Below are 9429 nucleotides of genomic sequence, written 5' to 3'. Positions count from 1 at the left end.
TGAAGCCAAATTTTTTTTTTGAAACCAAATGCAAAAACGGACACCAGGATGAGTTTCAGGATGAAATTCCATGTCTAAAAATGGTGTTGCTTCAACTTTTTAAAAATCAAGCCTTTTCGGTGCCAGGAGAAGAAAAGGCTTTACACTGTGCCAAGTTCGTGTAAAAATTAGACCAGGGGTTTTGGACCACTTGGCAGTCCTATGCTGTGTGTTTCTTTTGTTGAAAGGTTTTAGAAGTGTCTGTGTTGGTCTATTTTGGAATCATAAAACGTGACCTCATTGGAATGCAGCATTATATTACCTGTTTCTTTTCTTGCATCCAAGTTGGCTTGCAGCTAAAGAGGAAAAACCTGGAAACTGCAGTTCTCTGGCTCACCAGTAGATGGTAGTAGAATGTGGGTTGATAATTAGAAAAAAATGTGTGAACCTCTACAGTTAATGAAATACCAACTGTATTGATTTGATGATCCTAATATTTTTTACAAATCGTGTGAAATAAACAATCGACCCCTTGAATGTTTTTTTTAAATTCTTTAATAAAGTCAAACAAAAGGAAAAAAAACCAAGGAGACATTTTCTGCATTGTTAAACACTTTTAAAATCCCACCCAGGTGGATAAGAGATGGGGCAGAAGGAAAAAAAAACACAATCATTTTCCCAAGTCATATTCTCTAATTTTTAAAAAGTCTGGTTTAAAAAAAAAGATATGAATCTGGGGAAATTAAACAGATTCATAAGAAGTCAGAGAGAGAGAGAGAGAGAGAGAGAGAGAGAGAGAGAGAGAGAGAGAGAGCAAGAGAGAGACAGAGAGCGAGAGACAGAGAGAGAGAGACAGAGAGCGAGACAGAGACAGACACAGACAGACAGAGCAAGAGAGCAAGAGCAAGAGAGAGAGAGCGAGAGAGCCAGAGAGAGCAAGAGCGAGAGAGCGAGAGAGAGACAAAGTGACAGACAGAGAGCGAGAGAGAGACAGAGAGAGAGAGACAGACAGACAGAGCGAGGGAGAGCAAGAGAGAGAGAGAGAGGAGAGAGAGACAGACAGAGAGAGAGAGAGACAGAGAGAGCGAGAGCAAGAGCAAGAGAGAGAGAGAGAGAGAGCAAGAGAGAGAGAGGAGACAGAGAGAGCGAGAGAGAGACAGAGAGAGAGAGAGAGACAGAGAGCGAGACAGAGACAGACAGACAGAGCAAGAGCAAGAGAGAGAGAGACACAGAGAGAGAGAGAGCAAGAGCGAGAGAGCGAGAGAGCGAGAGAGACAGAGAGACAGAAAGAGCGAGAGAGACAGAGAGAGAGAGAGAGACAGACAGACAGACAGAGCGAGAGAGAGAGCAAGAGAGAGAGAGAGGAGAGACAGAGAGAGAGACAGAGCGAGAGAGAGAGCAAGAGAGAGAGAGAGAGAGAGGAGAGAGAGACAGAGAGAGAGAGAGAGAGAGACAGACAGACAGAGAGAGAGAGCAAGAGAGAAAGAAAGAGAGAGAGAGAGGGGAGAGACAGAGAGAGAGCAAGAGAGAGAGAGAGAGAGAAAGGGACAAAGACTTGCCAGCTGATTTACACACAGTGCTTCCTGCCTTCTACATGTTGTAGCCCTTAATAGAAAGATCTACGGGAAGGTTGAACTCCCCGATAAAAAGAAAACAGTCCCTGCCCGCAAATCCATCTCTCAGGATTCACGAGAGAGGGACAATAGTTGGCTGAAAGAGCGGAGGATACTCAGTCAGTCTTTCCATCATTCCTGTCCCTCTTGAGAAGCGACTTGGCAGTATCACACAGTACCAGATTCCAGCAGTAAAAGGATTTTCTGCAGCAGCTCATATTTTTCTTTTTCGGGATTGCAGAGCCTGGAGCATGGTTAATTTTCAGCCCCAGTTGTCGAAAGGAAAGGAAGGGAAGGGTTCACATTAAAAAATTATATATGCAGTGACAAAAAGGAGAGGGAGAGAAGGAAAGAGAGAGAGAAAGAGAGAGATGAAAGAAAGAAAGAATAAAAGGAAGGAAGGAAGGAAGGACGGAAAGGAAAGAAGAAATGAAAAAGGAATGAAAGAAAGGTAGGACGGAAGGGAAAGAAGAAATGAAAAAGGAATGAAAGAAAGGTAGGACGGAAGGGGAAAAAATGAGAGGAAGTGATCGAATGAATGAATGAATGAATGAATGAAAGGAATAAAGAGAAAGGAGGAGGAATAAATGAAAGGAAAGCAAAGAGTTAAGCATGGAAAGAAAGAAAAAGGTAGGAAGGAAAAAGAAAGAATAATGAAAAAGGAATGAAAAAGAGGTAGGAGGAAAGAAGGAAAAATGAAAGGAAGGAATGATCAAATGAATGAAAGAGGGAGGAATAAAGAGAGAGGAGGAAGAATAAATGAGGAAGAAGGGAAAGCAAAGAATCAAGGATGGAAAGAAAGAAAAGAAAGGTAGGAAGGAAGGAAAAAGAAAGAAATGAAAGTAATGAAAAAGAGGGAGGAGGAAAGAAGGAAAAATGAAAGGAGGGAATGATCGAATGAATGAAAGAGGGAGGAATAAAGAGAGAGGAGGAAGAATAAATGAGGAAGAAAGGAAAGCAAAGAATTAAGGATGGAAAGAGTGCAGGGAGGGAGAGAGGAAGGAAGAAAGGCATTAAGAGAAGAAGGAAAAGAGGGAGGAAAGGCCCACCCACAGGGTATATTTTGGGATTGGGGCACAAACCGGGCCTTGCTCAGGTACTGTTTTGGGGGAAGAAAAGCTAACACTCCGCCCCCTTCGAAATAAAGGTGGGTCTTCTTAAAGACCCGAAACCCCCCCCCCCAAATGCTTGCAAAGTCCAGCTGGGCCGGAAGCAGGTTCTAAGCTTCCCAAGTGGTCAGTGGGGGCGGCTGCTGGATTCCAGGTGCGACCGTTTTCCAGGCGCCAGGAGGGGGAGGCTGTCCACTTGCTCAGGGAAGGGCCTCTTGGACGAACGGCTGTGTCCGTTCATGGCGCCCCGGTTCCACTTGCAGAGGTCCCCGCTGAGAATGTCCTGGATGTGTTGCACGATCAGGTTAATGGCCACTGCCAAGGGAGAGGAGGAGATAGAGAGTTGAGCCAGGGAGCCTAGATAGGTCATGAAACCCGTTGGCCGTTTGCCCCTCCAGCAGCCGAATCAGAGGAGGAGGCGGGGTGGGAGTCAGGGTCAACATCATGGCAACCTGAGAACACCGAGGGGGAAGAGGGAATGGAGCTGGCAGAGAAACAGACAGAGGTGGAGCCTGGGCCATCCGCCAGCCCTCAGATGGAAAGTCAACAGCCCCCAGGTCTGGAGGTGGCTGATGAGGAGGAGGAGGAACAGCTGGGTCCAGTGCCTGTGGATACGCAGAAGGCAGAGGAGAGGAGAGCAGTGGAAATCTATGGGCTGGTCCTTGGGATGGAAGAGCCACCGCTGCTAACGGAGCCCCACCCTAAGTCATAAAAGGCAGGGGGCGGAGATGAATAGATGCGCCAAACTGCCAGACAGACTGGTTACCCTGCGGCGAGAGCGCAACGTTTTGCCGGGGCTGCCGGCACTCCTAATTAAAGGAATCTTTGAGTTGACTTCAGAGGGTTTGTTGTGGGTCAGACACAAACCACAACTCGGAGAGAGCTCCGAGGACACCCACCCACTCACCCACCCCATCTTCTCATTCTGCTAAATTATCTCTTGATTTTTAGCAACCTGCAAATTTGGGAAGCTTGTTTATTGCCTATCCACCCGTTCCCGAAGGAAAATGATAACCATCGTAGTTTAAGAGACGTTGAGGTGCTCGCAAAATTTCTCGAATCAGAGCTGAACTTGTCTTACAAACAGGAATGTCGCTCAGTGGGATTTGAGAATCCCCCTCTATAAAGTCCGCACATTTCTTACCCATATTATCCACGCCTCGAGGAATAATGACGTCCGCGTATTTCTTCGTCTGCAAGGAAGAAGGAAAATCACAAATTCTCAAAAGAAAAACAACCTGGCCTAAGCAATGATCAATTCAGAAGTGATCTTAGCCAGAAGGAAAGGAAACAAATTTCTTCTAACAGGCACTCTCAATAAAATAATACAAAATGTTTAATTATTCATGTATTAACTGCAGCTAGAATTGTATTTGCACAAAATTGGAAAAGTGAAGAGATCCCCACAGATGAGAATGCGATCGGGAAAATATTAGAATGTGCAGAAATGAACAGATTAACACTTGCAATTAAGGAGAAAGAACAAATGGAATATTATATACGATAATGGGAATTCTTTTATCCATGGTTAGAGAATAAAAATGGAAGTTGGAAATAAAAGAAGGAGATTAAAGAAGAGTAGAAAATATCATAAGATAGAGATGTAAATAATATGATTATGATGTTTTAAATTATGGGGTATTTAAATTCAGCCAAATTACTTAATTCGTTTTTAATTCATTTTGAATTTTTGTATTTATGTGTTTTATCTTGTGGCTGTTCACCGCCCTCAGTCCTTCGGGAGAAGGGCGGTATAGAAATTTAATAAAATAAATAAATAAATAAATAATTATGCTTAATATTATTAGATTCTTATTAGAGGATACGTTAAGAGAGAAAAATGAATAGGTTTACTATGTTCCAATATTACAATTGTAAGATCACAGAATTAATATCAATGTAATGAATGCTGTTGTAAATTTTAATGGTTATTGCACAGAGATATTTGGGTATTGCGTACCAGACGACACACTGTTTAAGGGAAGATGGAATGTTTATATTAAAAAAAAATAAAACTTAAAAAAAAAAAAGCTTTATAGATGGCATTTACCATCTGCTAGGTTAGCCAAAACGTTTAAAAATATGTCTAGCCAATGTTGGAAATGCAACCAAAAAACGGGCACATTTGATCATATGTGGTGGACTTGTATAAAAGCTAAAAAAAAAAAAAAAATTGGGCAAAAATATTGTACATAGATGGCTAGAAAAGATAATAGGGGAAAGATATAGATTTTAAACCTGAACTGTTTTTATTAGGCATAATACCAGAAAAACTTGATGTATATTTAATATTACATGTCCTAACAGCAGCAAGGATTATATTTGCACAATATTGGAAGAATGAAAAAACACCACGAGATGAAGAGATTGTTAGGAAGATAGTAGATTGTGCAGAAATGGACAGAGGGACATTGAAAATTAAACAGAAAGAAGGCACAGAATAATATAAAGATTATCCTTGTTTAGTATCCATAGTTGGGATAGGCAATTTGGTTAAGGGAAGCGTCACTAAGTGAAACCGTGAATCCCTCCAATGACTTATCTTGAAAACCTGGGCTAGCTGGCAAAGGAGAAGGGAGATTTTTTGTACCGGCAAACAGAATTCTTCAAAGGCGGGCTTGACAAATGTTGTATATTGAGTCAAAATCTGTTCCAGATCCCTTCCACGTTTCATATCTCGAAGGACTTCCGTGGAAGGAAGGGGTGGGGAAAAAAAGGAAAACCAGTTAAAAACAGGATTTTCTCTTAAGATTTCTTTTCCCTTTTAAAGCATTTTGAGGGGGGAGGGAAAAAACCTCCCAATTTCTCACCTCTCCGAGACAATCTGACGTCTGAATCGGTGTCGACAAACAACCGAAGATGAAACATATCTCGGATATCTTGACTGTAGAAGACCAAGATCCCTTCAAACAGCAGCACGTCGGCGGGGTAGACCATCGTGGTCTCGGGCAATCTGTGCCAACGGAACCGTTCAAGAATAATTGTCCAACTCACCCAGCAAAATATAAATGCATACTAGGAGGCTCAGCCATCCAAATGGGAGTTTGATTTGTGTACTTGGGAACGCAGCGAGTTCTCGACTTATGACTTACCACTGAGCCCAAATGTTCTGTTGAACATTTGTTCAGTGAGCTTTGCCCCATGTTACGACCTCTGAGGGCACCGCTGTTAAGTGGATCGCTGCAACTGTTAAGTTGGGAACAAATGCGGTGATTCCCTTAACAACGGTGGCAAGAAAAGTCGTAAAACGGGGCAAAACTCATGTAACTTGTCTTGCTTAACAACAAAAATTCTGGGCTCCGTGGTGGACATAAATTGAGGACTACAGTTTTGAGGAACTGGATGAGTTTTAAGTCTACCTTCTGACCAACAAAAAAAAAAAAAGGCTATTCACTATTTTGTAACACGGGTAGTCCTCGACTTATAACTGCAAAAATTGAGATCGGAATTTTGAGTGTTACATGATGCGGTCATTAAGTGAGTAGTTATGCGACCAGATCTGATCTTATGACCTCTTTTTTTTTTTTTTACCATGGTCACTAAGTAAATTGGATGGCCATTAAGCAAAAGACAACACAATGTGCCCCCCCCAAAAAAAAATTATAAGGAGAAAAAAAATATGGTCACCACTCTTGCCCGCCAGACCTAGGGAATGGACACTGACCTGGAATGGGTCACAAAATCGTACGTTGGGACCTCCACTGCTTGACCATCGATGATGTTCCTCAACGTCGTTTCCATCAAATCGTTGTCAAAAGCATCTACAGGGAGAAAGAGAAGAGATAGAAGCTTTCAAGAAAGAAGCAGCTGAGATACGACAATCTCGGTTGAGTTCCAGAATATTCCAGATTAGAAGGACAGAATAAAGTTCGCACGAAGGGTTAACTACTGCTTCTAGCACTGAAGATGTTACCTAGTTGGGTAATGAAACCAACCTCTGAAAGCACCATGGAAACCATCAGGTTATATTTCCGTCTCAAAGATGGAACTGCTCAGTTTGTTGGTGTTGGGAGTGTTTTTTTTTTTACTGCAACAAGGCCCAACCTTGGCCTTCATAATCCTAGTTTGGGGTTCTTCCTCCCACCTGCCCTTTCCAAGTCTAACCGAGGTGGTCCAATAGATACCTGGATGGTCGAAGTTGTATTGTCCCTTTAAGGCTCTGGCTTTCTGCTCTGGGGTGAGCACCTTGTAGAATCGATCTTGGCTGAGAATGACGACTTTCCGTTGACGATGGTCAACCTCGTTTTGACCCAGCAGTTCCATGATCTTCTCACATACTGTTGACTTCAGAGGAAGGGACGGATAGACAGACAGACAGACACGACAGACCAAGAAGGAAAGTTAGCGAAACCTATTTCCTCTTTTATACATTAGTTTTTAAATTATTTGTAATGCATTTCCTCTTTTATGCATAATTTTTAATTGTTTTTAATGTACTTCCTCTTTTATGCATTATTTTTTAAATTATTAATGCATTTCCCCTTTTATGCATTATTTTTAATGCATTTTTTATATTTTTAATGCATTTCTTCTTGTATGCATTATTTCTTTTTATTATTTTTAATGCATTTCCTCTTGTATGCATTATTTTTTTTATTATTTTTAATGCATTTCCCCTTTTATGCATTATTTTTAATGCATTTAATGCATTTTTATTACTTTTTAATGCATTTCCTCTTTTATGCATTATTTTTTTATTATTGTTTAAATACATTTCCCCTTTTATGCATTATTTTTAATGCATTTTAATGCATTTTTATTACTTTTTAATGCATTTCCTCTTTTATGCATTATTTTTTATTATTATTTAAATACATTTCCCCTTTTATGCATTATTTTTAATGCATTTTAATGCATTTTTATTACTTTTTAATGCATTTCCTCTTTTATGCATTATTTTTTTATTATTTTTTAAATGCATTTCCCCTTTTATGCATTATTTTTAATGCATTTTAATGCATTTTTATTACTTTTTAATGCATTTCCTCTTTTATGCATTATTTTTTTATTATTTTTTTAAATGCATTTCCCCTTTTATGCATTATTTTTAATGCATTTTTAATGCATTTTTATTACTTTTTAATGCATTTCCTCTTTTATGCATTATTTTTTTATTATTAAATACATTTCCCCTTTTATGCATTATTTTTAATGCATTTTAATGCATTTTTATTACTTTTTAATGCATTTCCTCTTTTATGCATTATTTTTTTATTATTTTTTAAATGCATTTCCCCTTTTATGCATTATTTTTAATGCATTTTAATGCATTTTTATTACTTTTTAATGCATTTCCGCTTTTATGCATTATTTATTATTTTTTTAATACATTTCCCCTTTTATGCATTATTTTTAATGCATTTTAATGCATTTTTATTACTTTTTAATGCATTTCCTCTTTTATGCATTATTTTTTATTATTTTTTTAATACATTTCCCCTTTTATGTATTATTTTTAATGCATTTTTATGCATTTTTATTACTTTTTAATGCATTTCCTCTTTTATGCATTATTTTTTTATTATTTTTTTAAATGCATTTCCCCTTTTATGCATTATTTTTAATGCATTTTAATGCACTTTTAATTACTTTTTAATGCATTTCCTCTTTTATGCATTATTTTTTAAATGCATTTCCCCTTTTATGCATTATTTTTAATGCATTTTTAATGCATTTTTATTACTTTTTAATGCATTTCCTCTTTTATGCATTGTTTTTTTTATTATTTTTTAAATGCATTTCCTCTTGTATGCATTGTTTTTGGAGGGGGGCAGGGTGAGTTTGGCTTGCCAGCTCTTCTGCTGAACCCCCCCCCTCTTCTCCCTCCCCCCTCCCCCCTCTCCTGGGCAATGCATTGCACGCCCCCATTCTTGCTGGGTTTTATTACTCTTTACTCTTATTATTATTCACTTTATTCATTAAACATGAAACTCAGTCCACTAAACATTCAAAAATGCACCACAAATACTCTTGGCTGGTGCTAATGGCTGCTAGGGGTTGCAATTATTATTATTATTATTAATATTACTATTGTTTTGCAACGGGGGGGGCTCTTTTTGCAGCTTTACCTTGCCGCTGGCGGTGCCCCCGCTCACCCCGATGAGGAAGGGCCGCGGGTGAGGCCGCTCCGCTTCTCCGGCCGGGCTGCAGCTGGAAAGGTGGCCGCCCGCGGTGGCCATGAGTCCGGCTCTGCCGAAAAAGCCCAGCGTCGAGGGGAAAACTACGCCTCCCAGCAGGCCCCGCGCGAGGCACAAATCCCGCGGTGGTGCGGCTGGAGCGCGGGGCATGCTGGGAAAGGGAGTCCTCCCGAACGGAAGCCGCTTCCCAGCCTTCCTCAGCGCACACCTGACCGGCTGTTCTCGGGGAGGGGGGGGGAAGAGGCGGGGCTTGAGGGGAAAGGGGAGGAGCTTCAGCATCGCATGTGGCTTTGATCTTCATGTGAATGTTGCTACAGAATATGGTATACATCATACATATAATATACTTAATACATAATATTGACGATGCCATGTTTATTTAAACTTTGAAAATGTGGATTTAAATAGATGGTGTGGGCATCTGTTTCAAGGCGACTATTTCTCAGTAGTTCATTTCCAGGAATTCTCACTATTAATAAACTCAGCCGGTTTTCTCTTTCTCTTTCTTTCTCTTTCCCTCTCCCTCCCTCCCTCTCTCTCTCCACCTACTACACCTATTGTCTGCCTGTCTATCATTGTCGTCTGTCTGTC

The 9429-nt window shown here is 40.1% G+C and overlaps 1 protein-coding gene across 1 annotated transcript; it reads right to left on the bottom strand.

Moving 5' to 3' along the window:
• Positions 1-1811: 1811 nt before the first annotated feature.
• Positions 1812-8928, bottom strand: UCK1 (uridine-cytidine kinase 1). The gene is made up of 7 exons (XM_087879894.1): positions 8770-8928; positions 6826-6985; positions 6366-6462; positions 5512-5654; positions 5292-5386; positions 3846-3894; positions 1812-3016 (listed from the first exon to the last, which is right to left on the bottom strand). The coding sequence occupies exons 1-7, from the start codon at positions 8878-8880 to the stop codon at positions 2829-2831; spliced, it is 843 nt and encodes a 280-aa protein (XP_087736020.1). The 5' UTR covers positions 8881-8928; the 3' UTR covers positions 1812-2828.
• Between the last annotated feature and the right edge of the window lie 501 nt (positions 8929-9429).

This window comes from Pantherophis guttatus, chromosome 16 (genome assembly GCF_059756535.1).
Source record: "Pantherophis guttatus breed Tessera chromosome 16, ASM5975653v1, whole genome shotgun sequence".
In the NCBI taxonomy this organism is placed as follows: Eukaryota; Metazoa; Chordata; class Lepidosauria; order Squamata; family Colubridae; genus Pantherophis; species Pantherophis guttatus.
The sequence above is the reverse complement of the archived record's forward strand: the minus strand, read 5'-3'. Positions and strand labels throughout refer to the sequence as shown.

Excerpts from the sequence above, each read along its gene's own strand:
- UCK1 (XM_087879894.1), bottom strand. The coding sequence starts at position 8,880 with ATGGCCACCGCGGGCGGCCACCTTTCCAGCTGCAGCCCGGCCGGAGAA. Across the intron at positions 6,463-6,825 it reads ATACAACTTCGACCATCCAG|ATGCTTTTGACAACGATTTG; the intron begins GTATCTATTGGA and ends TTCTCCCTGTAG. Across the intron at positions 3,017-3,845 it reads TCGAGGCGTGGATAATATGG|TGGCCATTAACCTGATCGTG; the intron begins GTAAGAAATGTG and ends CTCCCTTGGCAG.